The following is a 21,877-nucleotide window of genomic DNA, read 5'->3' as shown; positions in this document are numbered from 1 at the left end:
CGTGTGCCGTACCTGGCTCTTCTTCGTCGTCAAATCCGCTAGGTGCTCTTGCGAACGCGCTAATTGGCTCTTCGTCTCAAAAGGTACGGCTTATTTGCCGTTAGTTTTGACCTAATTGGAGTTAATTATGTTGAATTGAATCGTGATGTTAGATAGAAATCATAGCAGATAGTTATTAGTTATTTACTTATTCAAGCTGTTGTAGTCAGGTAGTTGTTATTACTTATTATTGTTATTATTGGATTTGGATTATGTTTATGATGTTTAACTTGACTATACATGAGCTTGGCGAATTTTGACCTAATTGTGCTTAATTTGTTGATTTCAATCGTGAAGTTAGAAATGGTTAGGTAGATAGTTATTTACTTATTCAAACTTTTGTAATTAGGTTATTTAATTATTGTTGTTGTTGTCAGAATTGAATTATATTGGTGATGTTTAACTTGATTGTACTCGAGCTTGAAGATGATTGCTGAAGCAGAATTGAGTTGTATTTATTGAGTTCTGTACTCGTCCAAAAGCTTATCGTTAGATTGTTCTATTATTTTGACCTGAGTGTACTTAATTATGTTGATTTTAATCATGAAGTTATTTAGTTGTTCTAGCTGTTATAATTAGGTTATTCTAATATTATTAGAATTGAGTTATCTTTATGATGTTTAATTTGACTGTACGTGAGCTTGGAGATCATTGATTAAGCAGAATTGAATTGTATTCGTTGATATTGTACTCGTCCAAAAGCTTATCGTTAGGTTGTTCTATCTATTATTATTGTTATTATTATCGGATTTGAATTATGTTTATGATGCTTAATTTGATTGTACATGAGCTTGGAGATCATTTCTAAAGCATAATTCAATTGTACTGTACATAATTTGTGGTTCTATTGCTGTTAATTTTGACCTAATTGTACTTAATTATGTTGATTTCAATCGTGAAGTTAGAAATCGTAGGTAGATAGTTGTTTAGTATTCGAGCAGCTTTGAATAGTTAGTTAGTTTATTTGACACCAGAAAATCATAAACAAACGTAGGTTGCCCAAATACTCGAAACTGATTATTGCAACTTGTAGTTGAAGTAATTAGATAATTACTTCCATTCAAACACCTAGTATAAACTGTTGTTGATCTGGGCTTTATGTGTTTTAGCTTTCTTGATATGAAAGAAGGTCGCTACAATCCTAGGATGTCTTCTGTTATACCAATGGGGAAATGGCGAAAAGCCTCACAGGTTGAACCATATTTTTATCACATTTTGTCTTATGCAATTTTGCCTTAATTTGGCTCCTTTTAATTGAACTTTTCAGTGGATTGCTTTAATTAGAAGCCATGCAAAAGTTGTAGCATATGACGGCATCGTATTTCCTGTTTTTAAGAAGTTATGTAAGGTTTGTATTTCCATTTTTGTTATAACATCAGAAAAGGACAACATATGAACATATTGGTTTTTATTTGTTACTAACATTATTTATTTAATGTTTTTCAGAGACGTCCACCCTTAGATTATAGTAAAGGAAAACAGAATTATGTAAGTTATTACATTTTCTTGAAATCATTTTAAGGTCAGCCTAAAACTCAATTGTGATTTTTTTTTTCAAAATATGCAGAAACTTCAGAAGCAGCGTAATTGCATTCCTGATGAGCATTATGTGCAGACATTACTTGCAGTAAGAAACATTTTTTAATTTCTTATGAAATCTTATTTCCCTTTATAATAAGGTTTAAATTGTGTGTCCTAAGATGAATGATCTCGAGGGAGAGCTTGAAAGGCGAACTGTGACATACACTTCATGGATCCAGTCCGCCACAAACATGGAAACGAGAAGCTGGCATCCTGTAACCTATAACTATGCAAGTGCCAACCCTCAACAAATCCAAAGAATCAAGGTTATATATTGTATGTTTTTCTATCATTATTCATTTTGCTTAAAATGGCGAAACCACTTATATATATTGCAATTGCAGGATATAAACCATGTGTATTATGAGACTGAACACCGAACAGAATGGTGTAAGACTAATGGAATATTGGTCCCTTGTTTTCTGTTTGCTCGCAAGTTCTCTAGAGACGGGGCCATGCGGCTTCTGGCTGAAGGGAATTTTGATGCATCTGCTCTGCAACATACGACTCCATGACTGGTAGGAAATATCTAGATTGAATAGCAATTTGTCATCATAGATACAGTGTATACACAGTAACTGTCTAAAAATAGATGTCATTAAAATGACTTGTTCTCCCATCTTCAGGCATGTTTCTTTGAAAACGAACACGTTGTTGTAAAATGAATAATAAGTGACTAAGCCCAAAAAAACGGGCTGGTGTTGCCATTGTGCAAAACCAACTAAGTTTTGTAAGTGGATGGTATCTTATGAAGTGTTTGTATTATTTCTTTCTTTTTACTGGATTCGGTTGGTAATCACCTCATCCGTGCATAGCGTTAACTATTATAATTCTCAGTTTATTTCCTATGTACCAAACAAGAGAAATGATTCTCAGCTATATTTCTCTACTGAAATCTCTGTACTACCAAACAGAACAGTCAATTCTCATTCTCCAGACCAATTCCCTTTCTCTGCAATTCCATTTCTCTATTCCATTTCTCTACAATTCCATTCTCTGTACCAAACACCCCCTAAGTGTTACTCGATCTAAATGTCAATCTACTAGTGTGATCAGCACTCCGACGAAACTTCATAATTGTTTCTTATAGTTAATCTGTAAATAGTTTAAATAAACAAACAAATGCATGATGTTGATCACATGCTCCTCTGGATTCGATACATGGCTTACCTTGTCTATGTGTTAATTGAGTTTTTTCATGATCGATACAACACAATCATTACTATCACCATAATATTTGTTGGCTTTACTGATGACCTTCACAACATAACTGATTAGTATAATCATGTAATAACTTAGTTATACAACGTGTTAACATGTAACGAATCACACGATGCAAAATCACGCAAAATTGCACCACTCAACGACACGAAGTGGCGTATCATAAGGCCAACTCCAATCTACATGGTTGATGGTGGATTATATTTCTTGTGTTTGATCGTTCATAGCCTCTTTCTTCACCACATATTGCATTTTAGGATTAAGATGCCTTTGTTGTTGGACTACGGGTTTGTACTCTTCCTCCATGAGGATTTTATAGGTACAAAACAAAGGATTGATGTCTTTGTTGTCCATCATCTTCTAGGCGATGGCCTTCTAATGTTGTTTCAAGACCTTAAGAATTTTATCTTTTTCGTCTTAGGCAAGATGGGCATAAACAATTATGGGAAGTTGGGAGTCATTTTCTAGAAAGGCATATGCTAGATGAGCCAGGATTTCCTTTAACTCAAAGGTTGGTTGTTCTTCACTAAAAGGCTATGCCTTTTCATTGCATTCGATGAACTTATAGATCTCTTCTTGAAAAGTTTCGCTATGATTTGTGTTTCGAGCACGGCTATGATAACAAACTCTCTCATATAACAACTTACAATGGAATAAATAATATCAATACAATATATTGTGTCATCATGATGTTGTAGATGTTGAGTAGATTTATCTATATCCAAAGTGACTGCCTCATCATTTATCCTAAGTGTCAGTTTTCATGTGCATACATCAACGAGGGCTTTAGTGGTGGCCAAGAAAGGTACACTTTTGTCCTCATCCATATCAAGAATTACAAAATCTACTAAGAAAATAATTTGTCAATGTTGACAAGCATGTTTTCAACAATTCCTCGAGAATATTTATTGGAACGATCAGCTACTAAAGCTCATGCGGGTAGGCTTTGGCTCTCTTATCCCTAGTTTTGCATAAACCGCGCAAGGCATTAAATTAATGCTAGCTCCTAGGTCGGCCATGGGCATTGCTAACAAATAAATTTCCTATGAGACAAGGGATCGTAAAGCTCCCTGGATCAGTCGTCTTTGGTGGTAGTTTGTTTGTGAGGACTTCTTTCAAAATTTTTGCATACTTTGGCATTTGAGCGATAACTTCAACAAAATGGATGTTGATATGGAGTTGTTTGAAAAGTTCTAGAAACTTCGCGTACTAGGCTTACAATATTTCATTCTTCAGACGACCAGGATATGGAATAGGTGGAACGTTAGTTCTGAATGGCTTTTTTGGTTTTGCGGTACTTGCTGGCTCTAACCTGTCTTGCACTTTCTTAGGAGTCACTAGACCTTGTTCCATGACTGGTTCTGCACACTCTTAACTGAGCTTGAGCAATCTTAACTGTGGAGATCTCCATCAGAGCACTCTTAATTGTGGAGATCTCCTCTCGTCCACTAGCATTAAGCCCAAAATGCGTTAGTGATTCAAGAGGCGGGACCATTACTTATGAACCAAGGATCTTTCATGTCCACGACCGATGTTTGATTTGCCTAGGGTGAACAATTGGTCCATGTTAATCTTCTCTGAAATTTTTGTATCGTTACATATGTAAACCATTTTTTGAATAAAAATGATCATCTCCTACTTCATCCATCTTGGGGATGACATGGGACGATTCAAGGATCTTTCATGTCCACGACCGATGTTTGATTTGCCTAGGGTGAACAATTGGTCCATGTTAATCTTCTCTGAAATTTTTGTATCGTTACATATGTAAACCATTTTTTGAATAAAAAATGATCATCTCCTACTTCATCCATCTTGGGGATGACATGGGACGATTCAAGGAGCCCTAGATCATCTCCAATCACCACCAGGGTCGTAGTTCATCATCTTGGGTGTAGAGTATGTGTGATTATGAGACTCGTCTAGAACCATTCCTGGGTGTAGATTATGTGTGATTTTTAGATTATTTTATGTTATGTAATGAATTCTATTATTGTTGAGCAAACATTTTTTCATGTAGTGATGGTTACCTTACACGAGTTACATATGTGCTATGATTGTTAATGCCTACGATTAGGCATTTATATAAATCACATTTTTCAATTAGTAATTAAGTATTGTTGAATAATATGAATGGTCTGAATGATTACTTGCTTGAACCTTGGGTGTGATTTGCTTCTCGTTAGTTGTTTAAACCATTATGTGTTACTCGATCTAAATGTCAATCTACTAGTGTGATCAGCACTCCGACGAAACTTCATAATTGTTTCTTATAGTTATTTTGTAAATAGTTTAAATAAACAAACAAACGCATGATGTTGATCACATGCTCCTCTAGATTCGATACATGGCTTACCTTGTCTATATGTTAATTAATTGAGTTTTTTCATGATCGATACAACACAATCATTACTATCCACCATCATATTCGTTGGCTTTACCGATGACCTTCACAACATAACTGATTAATATAATCATGTAATAACTTAGTTATACAATGAGTTAACATGTAATGAATCACACGATGCAAAATCACGCAAAATTGCACCACTCAACGGCACGAACTGGCATGTCATAAGGCCAACTCCATTCTACATGGTTGGTGGTTGATTATATTTCTTGTGTTTGATCGTTCATATCTGGTGTCTTGTTTAGATTTTTGTTTAAGAATGTATTACGACATTCATACATGTACGATATTCAAAACAAGTTAACATTTTGATTTGATTCATTTTTACCCATTGATAAGATTTGTCATGTATATGGTAACAAAATCATTTAAATTTTACGAGAATTTTTTTTTACCATTTTATCAAACATCTAGTATGCACAAGCACACAAATTATTTTGTTGTTATCGTATTAATCCATTCTTATCACCCAGGTCAGTTACATATAATTGATTCAATCCAACATATTTTACATATTAGAAGTGACTTAAACTAGTAATAGCCAAAAGTCCCCAAATCCATTGTATTAGGTTTAACACGAACTTTTCATCAAACTAGGGCCCTAAATACTATTAATCCGGCATGAGTTCGGATAACAGGCAGCAACTCGCCTGCATGAAGCCAGAATCGCTAGTAATCGCCGGTCAGGGTCAGATATATCATGGCGCTTTCTTCAGAAAAAATTATGTCTTCCACAATGGGATTATGGGAGGTGTGACTTGAACCATTGATTGGTCTGTGCAATCGCACCAAAAACTCGAGTTTCTTTTGGAAAAGTATGAAGTTGAAAAAGTATGAAGAACGGGAGGTGTGAAGTTTTTTACATACATCGTGATATTTTATTTCACAACTGAATCAATTTAAAAAACACCTAAAGTTAGGGATTTGAAGTGTCCACATAATTGATTTTCGGGTTATTCAGTTTATTCGAAACAAGTTACTAGGGTTTGGCATTTTTAAAACTCAATTTTTATTCCAATCAACTCAAATTCAAAATTTTCAAAACCTATTTAAATATAAAAGTATGAACTCAAGTTGATTTGAATTAACCCAAATCGGGAAAAAAAATAAAATTTAAATTTAATAGTAAACCTCATCCATACCTTTATCTAACATCTTTGAAGATATGTATATTCCAACAGTCATTTACGACTACAAGTTAGTGACTGTAAACAAGACTTTTCATGGCATGTTCATCTTTTCAACCTTCACAAAGTGTAATCTAGCAGACGTGAAAACAGTGTTGCATGTTTGGTATATCTTAAATCATTGAATGAACCATAACCACATATGGGAAATCAAATTACCAAGGACAAAAATTTTTATGTAATTTTTATAGGAGTTTTTATAACCTTAAAAACGTATCTCTGTATGAAATATCCCTATCCTCTTATATATAAAATATAAAAAAGTGTGTCACTTTTGAACATGACATTTTGTCTCCCTCTACTATAAAATTTTCTTGAAACCATTCTTTAACATGCATCCATAGATCCATAGACTCATTGACTTTGTACTTGACAGACAATTAGTTTCGTTTACCCAAGGCCCAAATGCTATAATATTTTGAAGAGTTAAGTTTTAAATAATATATTTACCAAATATTAAAATTTTATAATAGTAATTAAATTTAAAAAAATATTTCAGTTAAGTTACAAATTTTTGTATTTAAATTAATTTATAGGTTTTATTTTCATTTTGAATTGTTTCATTAAGAATTTTTTTTATCTTTATTGTTGATGTGGTATGGAGACGTTGATTTTTTTTAAATATAATATAATTTAAAGTTTTTTATACTTATTTTAAGTATAACTACATAGGAGAGGGTTATCCTAAAAATAAGTAATTTCATAGAAAGACTAAGAATAAATCATAGCCATTGGATCATATCAATCAATGGTTGAGATTTAAAATTATCAAAAACTGTCATAGTTTCCTAGAAATACTCTTTCACCATTATAACCGACATAGTTTACTAAAATTATTCATTCACCATAGGTTTTAATGCCAAATATCAAAATTCTATAAGTTCTTACCATTCCTAAGAAACAACTTCTTTTTATTTGAACCCTTTTCTAACTACATATAATGCACATTGCATCTTCTCTTGCATTCCTTTCTTGTTACACCAAAAATTTGATGAGGCCCGATTTAAAAATTTAATGACTTAATTTGAGAAAACTTGCATGATGGACCAAATTAAAACACTTTTGAAATTTACAAACTATCATTAGTCTGGTTTGTGACACACACATACACGCACGCACATGCGCATACGTGCACATTTTATCTAGTTTCAGGCACTAGACAATTTCTATTCATTTTCCTACTAATTGGACGATTCTTATTTTATATTCTTACTCTAGTGTTGCATGGCTAGAACTATATAATTAAGCTAATTGCCGGGAAATATGCCAAATGGTTTAATCTTTAATACATAATTCCTAATAAATAATAGGTATTTTATAATAATATATATTTGACATTAGGGTCAAGATACTGCATTAACGTACGATAGGTATGCGACACGCTCAAAAGAAAAAAAAACAAAGGCAAAACGCTCAAAACGCTCAGCCGAAAACCTAAAACGCTCAGTCAAAAATTAGAACACTCATAAAACAAGTTTCGTGAAAAAAAGGGAAAAAAATTAATCGATTAACCATCCAAATCTGTTTTTTTCAGTGAATCGATTAATAATTGGGTATGTATTGATGATTCCGAGATGTTGAGATGTGATTTTATGGATCAATTTCGTGAATATAGGTATTCTTGTAAGTTAAGGTACGTTATATTGCATCATTTCTCTTTGACATTATATTTAATTTAACGAAGATTAAAGATCTAGATTCTTGATTAGAGAGTGTTTGTTTCAAAAGTGTTCTTTTATCAAAAGCGCTTGCTAACTTATTTTTTTCATCTTAACCAGGAAAACATATACATGTTTTGACGTATTTAACCAATCCGTTTGACCCAATTCTCAAAAGCAAAGAATTCTAACACTTGATGTCACACTTCATGACTTTACAGACATGGTCGAAGTGTTCATATTTGTCTTTGATATTTCTAATCCCTTTTGCAAATATTGAATATTGTTTTGGCCTTATGACCAACTAGTCATTTTTTAGTAACATTTGTTCCACAAGTAACTATCAGCGCACTGTTTCCTCCCTCTTACCTTCCCTCCTATTTTTCTTATAAATCTTATACACATATCACTCACCATCCCACAACTTGAAATCAAAGTTTTCTCTTAAGTTCTTTAACTATTTAATACACCTGCCAACATGTCTGAAAACAAGGTGAAATTTCTTCACTCCTGTTTTATATTAATGTTGAAATCACAAACTTTTAATCAAGTGAAAGTCTTTTTTCTTAAAAATATAATCTTTGTTTATATTTCTTTATGGTTTTCAACTTCTTTACATCATTTATATAAAAACAATGCTTAATTTAGACTCGTTTCAATCTTTTTTTTCTTTGAATGAAAACTATACTACTCCTGAATTAACGCGATGGCCAAGGATTAAACTGCGTGTCTGTGACCATCCACTGACAGGCATATGCCTCTACCATTGAGTCAACTACGGCATTTAAGTCTTTCCTAAGTTTATTTTATCATTGACTTTGCAGAAAGTGGTTGTTAAAGTGGATGTGCATGACGATAAAGATAAAAGGAATGCTTTGAAGTCAGTTTCCAGCCTTCAAGGTAAAGAATTGTTTCTTTACATTCTATTTCCATTTTAGTAACCATGTATTGCACTTAACTTACACAAAAACTTCTTTTGAAATAATTTCAGGGATCGAGTCCATAGCGATGGACATGAAAGACAAGAAGCTAACTGTGATCGGTGACATTGATCCAGTATGTATTGTCAGTAAGCTTAAGAAATGGCACCCGACAATACTCACTGTTGGACCGGCGAAAGATGACAAAAAAGGTGATGACAAGAAGAAGAAGGAACAAGAAGAAGACTTTAAGAAATGGCTGGAATATAATAGGTATTACTATCCTTATTACATGCCACAACAATACGGTGTTTGCACTGTGGACGAATATCCAAATAATTGTGTTATTTGCTGAATCTAAGAAAGATGCATTACGTACATGGATTAGAGTGTGGAGTTTGGATTGGTGATCATTTCTATGTTTTCATTACTAAGGGTTTGTGTATTATTGATAGAATAATATGGAAATTCAGTTGCATTATATTGTATCGATATTGATAAGTTATATACCAATGTTGTAAAAGTAGGTTTCTAAGGCCGAGTACTCCCCGAGTACTAGCTACAAGGTGGTCAACCTCAGCCACAATCGCATCTATTCAGTGAACTTTGGCCGATTTTTACTTAAAAAAAATAAAAACATAACTCGTATCTTTTAATGTTAAAGAATAAATATTATTTTTTTTACTTAATGACTAACAATTTTTTAGAATAATTTATTATTTAACAATATATTACTCTTATTTATATTGATCTTCATTTATTTTGTTATAAGTATTAGTAAACTTATGATATTTGACATATATATTATATCTAAAAATTAATTTTCTTTATATTTACCATGTCCGAGTTCTCACCAAGTATTTCGAGTACACCCAACTCTTCAGTCGGCCGTCTAGGTTAGCTAACGATTTTTGCAACCTTGATATATAATGTAAGTTTGCAAAAGAATATATGTATTTTAGATGATTTTCATATTGTTTACGGAGGGGGCCGGGAGATTTAATAAACTAAGTGCAGAAAACCTCAGTTAATCAACTAACCACAGTTGACATTTGACTAACTATATTGACTGCATGTGATGTGACACTTTACCATCCTAACATATGTCAAGAGTGACATTAATTTGTGATTTGACAAAAGTTTATCCTTGGGAAAACCATGTATGCTTATTGTGAAAGCGTGCATCTGGTGTGAGGTTCGTTCATAGTTATTTTCCGTCTCTTGTTATTTTGATGATATTGTTACGATGAATGGTGATATGTGAATTATGTTCAACTTTATTAAGAGATGTTTATGACGTTGATTTTTATGTATATGGCGCTGTCCCACATATTACTCACAAATAAATATATATTTTGAAATAAATAAATAAATAATTACCGCATTTTTAAAATCCAATGAAGAGAAAGTGATTGTTTATTAAATATTTCAATAATAAACTCAAATGGACTTGGATACTATTACAGTTATATAGCTTGTCGTTATATAGGAAAATATTAAAAAAAAAACAATTGCTGAAAACTCTAAGATCCGCATGATAAATTTTACTTGTTTGAAATGTGATACATGTATTTTATGCGGTTTTAACAGTTTTTAACATAAAATTATATGTGAAAGGAATGCGTCCGTACATATAACTTATTTTTTCAATCCCACAAACAAAAAATAAATGTAATTGTTTCTTGATTTTAATTTGCAAATATAAACAACAAATGAATCCAAAGATTACAAACATAACGTTCGAAACAAGATCTTAAAAAACTAATAGGATAGACTTAAAAAAAAATCTTGTAGACCACAAATTATTTCCCCCAAAAGTCATGAACAACTAATAAAAGTCCATTGAATACAAGGTAATTTGACATGTATGTTTTTTGAATTTGATTTCTAAAATGTTTATACATGACATGATGTCGACTTCGGAGTTGGTCAATCAATATCCAAGGAATCTTTTGTTTTTTAAGCAGATGACCATACAATTGTAGACGATATGCAATAACTTATAGTTTAGGGCAATACATGATGCCGACTTCATGAATAATACCTGCACTTTCATATAGTTTAAAAACTTTAAATCTGATGTTAATTCATGCTTATAGCGTGGTATGGTTAGGGTATTTTCTAAACTCTTATGAGTTTTGAGAACTCAAAGAAAATTTATAACAATATTTATTTAATTTTTTTCTTCATATCAATATGTAGGTTACATTTACGCAGTGCAATTTACCTGCCCTTTAAAAAGAAAGTTACATTTACTGGAAAAAAATTTTATTTTTTACTTTTGCACAAGTCGACTACTAAAACATATGTAACGAGAAGTTATGTTATATATTCACACTAAATTGTAACAACTCGTTACACATATTTCAATAGTCAACTCGTGTAACGAAAAAGTTAAAAAAAACATAGCTAGGTAATATAACTTATATATAGTATATATGAAAAACATAATTGTCAAATCATAAGGCTATGTATAGTGGAGCGCTACAAATGGGGGCGAATTGTAACACGTGGCGCCCGGTCAGCAAAGGGGGCGAATTTGTTTTTGGGGTGTAATGGTGTAGGGTAGAGGTGCACAAATCGGGTTTTTTCTAATACTCGGGTTCGGGTATGAACCGGTTTCGGGTATGATCGGGTATTGGAAAATCGGGTATTGGGTTCGGGTAGGGTATTGGGGAGAAAAAATCAACCCTATGTATCCGGGTAGGGTATGATCGGGTTCGGGTATAAGAACCGAGTGTGTGTTCGGGTACGACCAGTTATTAATACCGGGTTTTGAATTTATAATTTTTTATACAATTTTAAATTTATTTAAAATTTAAATTTGCTTTGTAATTTATAAAAATAATTAAACTATATTACAAAAACCGTAAATTCACTTAAGTACAAATTATTTACTTAATAATATGAATTTTAAAAAACTTAAACATAAAAGTTGTGAAGTAAACATAAACATATACTATAAAAACTCATGTATTATTTCGAGTAGTAGAAAATTGGTATCGGGTATAACCGGGTATGAGTATAGGGTATGACCAGTTCTGGGTATTTACGAGTATAAATCGGGTACGGGTATTGAGCTCAAAATGCATACCCTATTCATACCCTACGGGTAGGGTCGGTTCCGGTTTCGGGTATGGAATACCCGTGTATTATAAAAACCGGTTCCGGGTATTTTTTTCGGGCCCAGTTCCGGGTACGGGTTTTTTGTGCACCTCTAGTGTAGGGGCTACAAATTGGATCCACGATATCTTTTTTTATTATTTTCCTTTTATAATTAAACTAATCAAATAAAAACCAATTTCTTTAAATAATTAAATAAAATGCATTAAAATTAAAAAGAAATACAAAAAAATACATAACTAACAAAAAGTTAATCAGATAGCTCGGTTGGTTTAGGTCCATCGGGTTCCATTGTAACTTCACGTTCGGTTGGTTTTGGGAACCATGGTGTTGACCGAAATGAGGGAATGGGTGGTTCGGGTTGTTTCTATGATTCATTTTGCATATACATATACATATGGGAGGGTTATTTTGAGAACCATGGTGAGTTTTAAGAACTCAATTTTGAACCACACATTTAATTAAGTGATATGAAATATGTGCATGAGATTAAATTCAATTAAAAAATAAAGCAGGAGAGAGAATAAATATTTTTGATAATTACACAAGTTTAAGCGTTAGTTACACATGTATAAAAAGTCGATTCGGTGTGTAAAAAAATACCGTAATTTTTTGTACACCACTTACACTTACGTATTACACATGTGTAAAAAAAATTTCGAAAAAAAATTTGTTACGTTGAGGTCTTTCGATTTCTTAAAACTCAAAGTGGTTCTCAAAAGAAATCAATCCCATATACATATATATACACACACAACATATATAAATATACATATATAGGGAGAGGATCATGAGATAACTCCATTTTATGGAGAGAACTAGGGAACTAATAAAGAAGTATTTTTAATTTAATTAAAAAAATATTTTCTAAATTTTTTTTTCTTTCATCCTTCTTATTTTTTTTGTTATTCTTCACCACAAAAAAAATATAAAAATGAAAAACAAATAAAAAAATTAACGTTGTAATGCATATATGCAATACGTCGACTTTTTTTTATATTGCATATGTGCAATAGTGTGCATTTTGATATTTGAAATAGTGTTAAATAGCATATACATAGTTGTTTGTATTGTATATTTGCAATAGTTTTATATTATATACAAAAATTAAAAAAAATCGATATAGTGCATATATGCATTAGTGTTGTATTACATACTAGTTTGAGACCCGTGTATTACACAGGTAATTGATTAAAATTTTAAAAGAGAAAATTATGATTTGTCTCCTGTGCTTTAATGGCACGTAACACGTAAAATCGGACGGGGGCATGTAAAGTGCTCCCGCCTATAAAACATAGGGAGACAAATCATAATTTTCTCATTTCAAAATTTAAACATTAAGAAATATACAATCAACACCGAAAGTATCATATATTGTTAATGCAATTACAACTTACATTAAAATTACAATAATTACAAAAGAATCGTTACGCAAATATTTTACGAAAGAAAATTACCTTCTACACTGCATTTGTAGTTGTATTGGTCAGATTACCTTGTTTATCAAGAATCAAAATCTTTAGCATATGCCTGCTTGTAACTCTTGATAAGGCGATGTATAGTTGTCCATGTGAGAACAAAAGTTCTTTCAAGTAAAAACATATATGTTGGTTAATTTTTTTTATTGAATTGGATACTTTTAATAATATTATACTAACGGAATTTTAATACAAACTATCATTTTGTAACATAATACTTACCAACAATGGTGTTTGTTTTAGTAACCTTGTCAATAAGTGCATCAACGTTGTGAAATTTGAATCTTTATAAATCACCACCAAATTCCTCACAAGGTGTAATAGTTGACTTTAAAAAGAGATTGACTTTTTTTTTCTTATCCACATACTTGTATGTAGGAATGTAGTCACCTGCATAAACATTCTTTAAAATGTAACACGTATTTTCAGATATATATCTCTCAAATATGTATATAAATTTTTGTAATATGCTCTCATGAACAATGTTTCCCTGACATATACAAAGAATACATATGTTAAAAAAGGTAATATAAATGATAATATAATGAAACTAATATATATAAACACATATAACATATCATACCTCTTGATTAATTAATATCATGTCCTTTGAGATTATTTGTTCATGGTTATCCCAAACATGATTATCTCAAAACCGAATTACACGAACTTTGATGATAGTCATCTTTAGAGTCCGTAGAACTTAGAAGTTGTTTGAGCATGATAAATTTGCTATCACCAACCGACTTGTATTGAAATATTTCAATTTGTTAATTTATTGCAATTAAAAGTCATATAATCAAGGAATATATGAAATAGTAGAAGTATTAGATAAGGAATGCAATTGATAGAAATATAAAAAAGACATACTAACATGTTTGCCATAGTTGTGAAGATGTTAAACTGTATGAGACGAGTTAGCAAAGTACTACATGATGTGTCTTATATATAGTACTTGAAAATATTAGAGAATGAATGTTTTAAACTTTAAAGTGTAATTAATGATTATTTTAAAAAGAAGTTGCAATATTTAATTAAGTTGATATATTTATATCTCTATAACTATTAAAAATTATGATTGCAGCTTTCAAAATAATGAATGAATTCAGAAACAATCATGGTAAATGAGTTGACCAAATTAAATAAAAAACCCGTAATTATAGCTTGATCATATTAGACCATTAATTTCTTTCTTAAAAAATCTACCTAAAATAATCTATTGATTTAAATTTAGGGAAGATTGAAAAATCAAATCGTTCACATTTATATTAGTTAAAAGTGTTAAATAATGAGTGTTTATAATTTGATACACATCCCCTGTGATTAGATAATTTCGTTTAGAAAATTGTTGAAATATTAAACACCTAGTAAACCATGATTGTTTCCACACTTATATATGTATGATTAGAGTTTTAGCAGAAAACCATAATTATAGGTTTCCAAAGTTTCAGCTAAAACTAATAATGGTTTTAATGTATACCTAAAATTCTCTTAATTTTAAAATTTTTAAATAAAGTAATTTTAATGAAAATGTTAAACTCTGCACATTAAACAAAATATAGTCAATATATATATATATATATATATATATATATATATATATATATATATATATTATATAATGAAAAAAGAAACAACTAATGGTATTTTAGTTATTAAAAAAAGATATATAATGAAAAGTTTTAAACATCTAGTAAATCGTGATTGTAGCTTTCCAAATAAACAAAAAATTCGAATTTTTAGGAAGCATGGTAAATGAGTTAACCAAATTCAAATTAATGTTTTTGTAAAAAAAAGTTAAAAATAGATGAGAATGGCTAAGAGAGTGACAAGTGGCACAAGTGGGTAGTCTTTTATTATAATAGTAGATATGCAATAATGTGTTTTGCACACAATTATTAATGTAGTATTTGCATATATTTAATAGTGTGTATTAGATAATGTATTTGTGTTGTATTATATGCAATAAAACACTATTTTATATAAAAAATACACAATAATGCACATACGCATTACATCGACGATTTTTTTATTTGTTATTTATTTATTTTTTATTTTTTTAGGAACAATATCATCTTACTAGAAGGAGGAAAGAAAAAAAATCATAAAATATTTTTTTTAAATAGTTAAAAATAAATTTTTACTAGTTCTCTAGTTCTCTCTTTAAAAGGAGTTCTCTCTAGATCTCACCTATACATATATATATATATACTAGTTTTAAAGCCCGTGTAGCACACGGAATGATCTAAATAAATAAGTTACAAATAAAGCAATACATAATGTGTATAGAAAAATGTATTACATATATGCTTGTATCATTATACATAAATTGATTTTACTTATATCACAAAATGAATTTTTCAAAAAAAAAAATAAAAATGAACTTAAATTAAAAAATATTGTACGTGCAAAAACATACTAAAGAACACTCCATCTATTGAAAAATTATTCTCAGTATCATATATGTATAAGTGAAATAAATTTAGTTATGAACTAATTTTGAAAAATACTTCTCATATAATAATAATTTTGAGTGGCATCATAAAAAAGAATTTAATAACTTTGAGAGGTTTCTCGACTTTGCCAATTGACAATAAAAAAAATAACATGTTAACCCGTTCAATTTTATGATTGTTTTGCTTCACTTGAACATAATTTTGTACGTCATGCTTCACATAAAACATTCTGATCACTATTCAAGGAAAAGTCAATGTTGACACATTTTTTTCTAATTTGATAAAAGTTAGAAGCATTGATAGGCATTGAGGTGGCATATCGGAAGTGTTCGTCATTTTTTGTTAAATTTTAATAGTGAAGGGAAAAATACCCAAAGTGCAAAATCCCGAATCTTGACTATTTTCAAAAATGTCATTAAAAATAAATTCGAAACCCAATCACATTTAAAATTGTAACTTTAATTTGTTTTACATTTTCAAGTCAAAACTTTGAACATGTAACAAACTTAACAATAAATCTATTTGCATTATCAAAATTTTAAAAATATTCAGATTACCCCTTTTTACCCGTAACAAATTTGAGCCAAATGTAGTTAATTTGTACCAAACGATCTATTAACCAACTTTTAACCCGTTACGATCAAACTTAAGTTCTACAAAAACCCGCAGCAATCATTGATAAAATAAAACCACAAGAAACTAAATATGATAAACTTTAATATATTTGAAAGTGTTGGTATATACTCTCCTTACAATTTAACACATATATGTATAGTTTACTAAATTAATCAGAAAAAGAAATAGATAGATTTACATCATATATTTATAATTTATAAAATTATATGACAATGTACAAAAAAAACAGATAAATGGATTTATGTATAAAAAAATGGATCAACTTTTAAGCATATATTTATAATTTAATGATTAAAAAAATTACTTCGTAAATTGAAAGCTTATTAGTGTTTTATTATTTACAATATTCAACAATATACATAATATAATATGTTTATGATAACATTTAAAATTATATTCTTTTCAATATTTAACGATTTGTTGTTGATTTTTAGATTTCACCAAGTATGTTGTGAAATATATTTTAACAATTAGTAGTGGTATAATATGTAAATATTTATTATTATAAAAGTGTATAGATATAATATAAATAGAGTTTAAAGAAAAATAAATAATTTAATCATGTTATAGATATAATATAAATATAATATAAAAGGAAAGTGAATTATTATTAATCTATAACATATATTAGTTTTGGAGGGAAAACAATTGTGAGGATTAACCACTAACTGACATGTGTCTACATTATTTTACTTTATTAGAATAGGTAGATATATATATATATATATATATATATATATATATATATATATATATAGGGTAGGGTTAATGTAAAAAACAATAACTTTGTGAGAAACATAAGAAGAGATCTAGACTCTTGGATCTAGGATCTGACGGTTGAGATTAGTAGTTTTTAAAAACCGTATAGTTTCCTATTTACATGGTATAGTTTCCTATTTAGGTGGTTTTGTTTTATTTTAAAGCATTCTTACACTTCTCACAAAACAATTGTTTTTTATTTAAACCCTCTTCTATATATATATATATATCACACACAACATATATACATATACATATACATATATACACACACACAACATGTATTAAAATAATAATATTTCTTCTTCTTCCACGGCGACAAAAACAACCCGTCCCCGCCCCTTTCCGCCCAATTATCGCCCGGGGGGGGGGGGGGGGGTTGGGGGCGGTGTTCTAGCTCATTCGCGCCCACAAATCTCCCGAGCCCACGCCCACTACACATGGCCTAATGGAGTTTGTTTGAGCTCTCATAACTCGTAAGAGTTCTCAAAATATCTTAAACATATATCGTTGTGTAATAAATTGTTTGGGTATGATATAAAAAAATTAAACCTTTTATATTCTTTTTAAGTGAAAAATGGATAATTTAGTGGTTAAAATATTTAACGTAGAATTTAGGCATAAAAAAGAGTGTAAGTCAACCCTTCATCAAAACGGTGTAATTTAATAGAACTAATAGAATAGAAACTAAATTCACTACTGTTCTGATTAAGTTATTTATTCTTTTTTTTGTTTCTTATCTCGATTAAGTCACTTAAGTTTTAACTTATGTGCTAATTCTAGCTTTTTTACCAGGTTAAGCTTGTTACCATGCCTAAGTGACATTTGTTTTTCTTTTTCTAAATATACTGATGTGTAATTGCTATCTATTTTAATTTTAATTATTTTATTATATATAATTCAAGAATTTTTACTATTTTACCTTTATATGCATTAATAATAAGACTGTTTAAAAAAAGGACCAAAACAAGGAACTCATTTTATATTTTGTAATTTATGCTTGTATGACGAATTGTTAAATGAGTAAAAAACATAGAATTAAACAATTAAGTGAAATTTAATTGAGCTAAATGAGACTTAAAAAGTAAGTTGGTTGTGGCTCAATGGTAGAGCACTCACTTTACAAGTGAGAGGTAAGGGGATCAAACCTCACTATCACCAACTAATATGGGAGATATGAGGGATAACCCTGCCTTGCCAAGGTTCGAGTCCTGATCTCACCCGGTTTTACCGGCTCCTCGCTGTCGTGCTGTTTGGCGGGCGTGGGGGTTGGGTTTTATCCGGTGAATCCCTCAACAGGTGGACCGTTAGGGGCTCCGTCCGTCTGGACTAGTGGCCGGCTCGGGCTACCTTTGGCCAATGGGGACCGCGTACGGGGTACCGGCGTTACTTAGTTGGCCGTTCAAAAAAAATGGGACTTAAAAAAATGACCTAATTAAAAGAGTGGTGAAACTTTGTTTCATACTATCCTTTGAAGTCTTCTTTTATCAAAACTGTCGTTCTAAAAACAACATATTTACACTTAATCTAATACGCTAGCTGTAACACGAGACAAAAGCCCAATCATTTATCAATATGTCTGATGGTTTCATAATTTATAATTAACAAAAACACAATAGCTTTTAGTTTAACTAGCTCTTATTAGGTACAGGTTAAACAAAAAACAACAAAGTTTCAAATTTGGTCAAGCTAGTTACATAAAATACCCTTATTCAATCAACGTCGTGCTAAAACTATTAGTAAATGCCGTCTTTTAGCGTTACGTAAGCTTCCACGTCATTATTGACTCCAATTACGTTGTCTTGGTCAAAGTTTATCGTACCTGATTCTATCCTAAACACCTAAAAATTATTAGCATGGCCAAAAACAACTAAGTCTAAGTCTTAGAGAAAACAATTAAGATGCAATAGAGATTAGGGTGATGCTAAGTGCATCTCATCAACTTCATATTTACTAAATGTACCATTACCTTCAAGTTTTTCATTAATACAATTTAATTCCTTTTGTTTTTTCTTTACCATTTTATTATCTTTTATTATCATTATTAATTTATTATTTTAAAAAGTTTTTTATATTCTTTAAAGAGTTTTTCTTTCCTTTTTTTTCATAATTTAAAAAAAAATTAATGAAAAAAAACATGTTTATGTAAAAAACATTTTTTATCTAAAAAAAATGTGTTTTTATAATTGTTTTAATACTTAGGAGTTTTTTTGTTTTTTACTTTTTAGAGATAACATACGTTTTGTTTAAAGAAAATTGCATTGTTTTTAACCAATAAAAGGGATTAAATAAAATCGACTTGATAATCAACAAGTTGGTCATTTTCTAATGTGACAATAGTCTTATACGTCCGAATCTAACAAAATATATTCAACGAATTTTTTTTCTCGGGTGGGAGACATAAAATAAGATAAAAATATACAAATCGTTTTATCGTTTTTATAAAGAGATTATATCATTATTTGTTTAAATATATTTTATAATGATAATAAATATTATTGTTATTATGATAAAAAAATAATAAACACAAAACGAGTGAAAACAAAAAAAAACTTTACAAAAAATAATCAATATTACTATCATGATAAGGTTTACAAAAAATATTAGAGTGTTAATATGTCAAATAAAATTGTTAAATGAATTGAAAGTCTAGAGGAAAGGGTATGACATGTACACGAGGGGGTACGTTTAGCCTACTCCTAGATATTAACATGCATGTTGTACAACAACAACAACAATAATAATAATAATAATAATAATAATAATAATAATAATTTTTTTAAACACATTCAGCAAAACTAAGTCGTTTAAAAATCGCATTCAAAGATCCTAGAGTCATAGCATTACTTTTCGTGGGCAGTTGAACATGACTATGTAGCTTCAGAGCCTCAGGCGCAAGGAAACAAACAATGTCCAACACAAAAGGTATAAACACGTGTTTGTTGGGAAGACACGCTCTCTCGTGTTTAATTATGTTCACAAAGTAGCTTTTAACGCAACCAGACCAACCATGAAAATACTACACCCAAGCCCACAAGAAACTCATGTTAGATCTACACACATGTGTTTCCTCATATCCATCTAAAGACCATAATGTCAGCTGATCTGAATATTGACCTTCCTTCCAACGGATCGGTCAAGAAATTAAAAAATGATTTTTTTAAAATAGTACTCACGGTGCGCCTGAATATGTCAAGGATAACATCCCTAACCAAATTATGTCGGCACTTGAACTAAATGAGCTCTCTTCAAAGGAGTCCAAACACGACATACATCGCATATCTCATCAACTGAAAATAAGAATCATTAGACGATGCTTATGGATATAAAAATACTCCACAGACGATATATGTTGGTTTAGCCAATCTTTAGGGATATCTAGAACAAAATGTTGAACATGTAGTTCTTGTAGACACTCAAAAACGGCTTTTTTTCTATACATGTTGGCCTTTCGGGGGAGGGGGGGGGGGGTCTCCTTGGTAGTAAAAGTGTAGAACATAAAGCTTGGAATCGTGTCACAAAGACAAGACAAAACACAAACATAATGTATTTTACAAACCTTGTCATCACTATCTAATAAGTTATGGTTTTAAATTACACAAGATTGTGCCCCAGAGGCTACAAAGGCATATAATGAGGCCTCTACTGCTTTATACAACCACAAACCCTCAAATATAATAGGTAAAAAAGCAAGTCGTCATTGGAGGTCTACAGAAAAAGAATCTCCACAATATCCTTAATTGCCCCGTGCCCAAGCCTTTATCAAACAACAATGATGCCTCCATCATATGTACAGTTTGTCACATCTACAAGGAGAAGAAAAATTTTAGCAATACATATAAAATATGGAAGAAAAATAGCTTACTCTATGGGTCACTTAGTTTTGAAAGAAGACACTAGAAACTCTTTTCTTTGCTAACCCACTAATAAACCCTACGTATTTTCTAACTACCCCATAATGGTCTCACAACGAGTATAAAACTATAACTATAGTAGGCAAGAAGGTAATATTTGATATGCTGAAATGATATGGATTATGGAAAGAACCATTTTAAGAAAAATGAAAAAAAAATGGATTTTTGGTTTGTCAATGCAATATAATCATCTATTAAATGAGAAATTTCACTCATTCTAAACATATCAATATCATTTATCTACACCTCCTTTTTCTTTGACTTCTTTTTCTTTTTTCTTATTTTATTAAATTGCATTCCCTCTTTAACCATACTTTAAAGACATCACCGCCTGACCACCGCCACCATCATCACAACCACCACCCATATCTCCTTCGCGGTCACCACGTGACCACCACTATCCTCACCACTACAATTCATTAGACCACCATCACCGTCGCCAATGCCACCACCGCTATTGTTTCCACCACCATCACTACCACACCATCATCCTGA

The 21,877-nt window shown here is 30.7% G+C and overlaps 2 protein-coding genes and 1 long non-coding RNA gene across 3 annotated transcripts in view; all 3 read left to right on the top strand.

Annotated features, from left to right (window-relative positions):
- Positions 1–21,877, top strand: part of LOC143532647 (uncharacterized) — a 210,532-nt gene that overhangs the window by 117,469 nt on the left and 71,186 nt on the right. The gene's annotated exons all lie outside the window — the stretch shown is intronic.
- On the top strand, positions 1,108–2,135 carry LOC143532635 (glycosyltransferase BC10-like). The gene is made up of 6 exons (XM_077027634.1): positions 1,108–1,230; positions 1,307–1,387; positions 1,486–1,527; positions 1,607–1,666; positions 1,740–1,886; positions 1,965–2,135. Exons 1-6 carry the CDS (start codon positions 1,138–1,140, stop codon positions 2,133–2,135), a joined length of 594 nt encoding a protein of 197 aa, XP_076883749.1. The 5' UTR covers positions 1,108–1,137.
- Positions 8,202–9,371, top strand: LOC143532634 (heavy metal-associated isoprenylated plant protein 39-like). Its single transcript, XM_077027633.1, has 3 exons — positions 8,202–8,589; positions 8,921–8,996; positions 9,088–9,371. The coding sequence occupies exons 1-3, from the start codon at positions 8,575–8,577 to the stop codon at positions 9,369–9,371; spliced, it is 375 nt and encodes a 124-aa protein (XP_076883748.1). The 5' UTR covers positions 8,202–8,574.

The sequence above is a fragment of the Bidens hawaiensis genome, unplaced genomic scaffold (genome assembly GCF_021521415.1).
Source record: "Bidens hawaiensis isolate Kalapana, Puna unplaced genomic scaffold, B.hawaiensis_p1.1 tig00009539_1, whole genome shotgun sequence".
NCBI classification, from domain to species: domain Eukaryota; kingdom Viridiplantae; phylum Streptophyta; class Magnoliopsida; order Asterales; family Asteraceae; genus Bidens; species Bidens hawaiensis.
The sequence above is the reverse complement of the archived record's forward strand: the minus strand, read 5'-3'. Positions and strand labels throughout refer to the sequence as shown.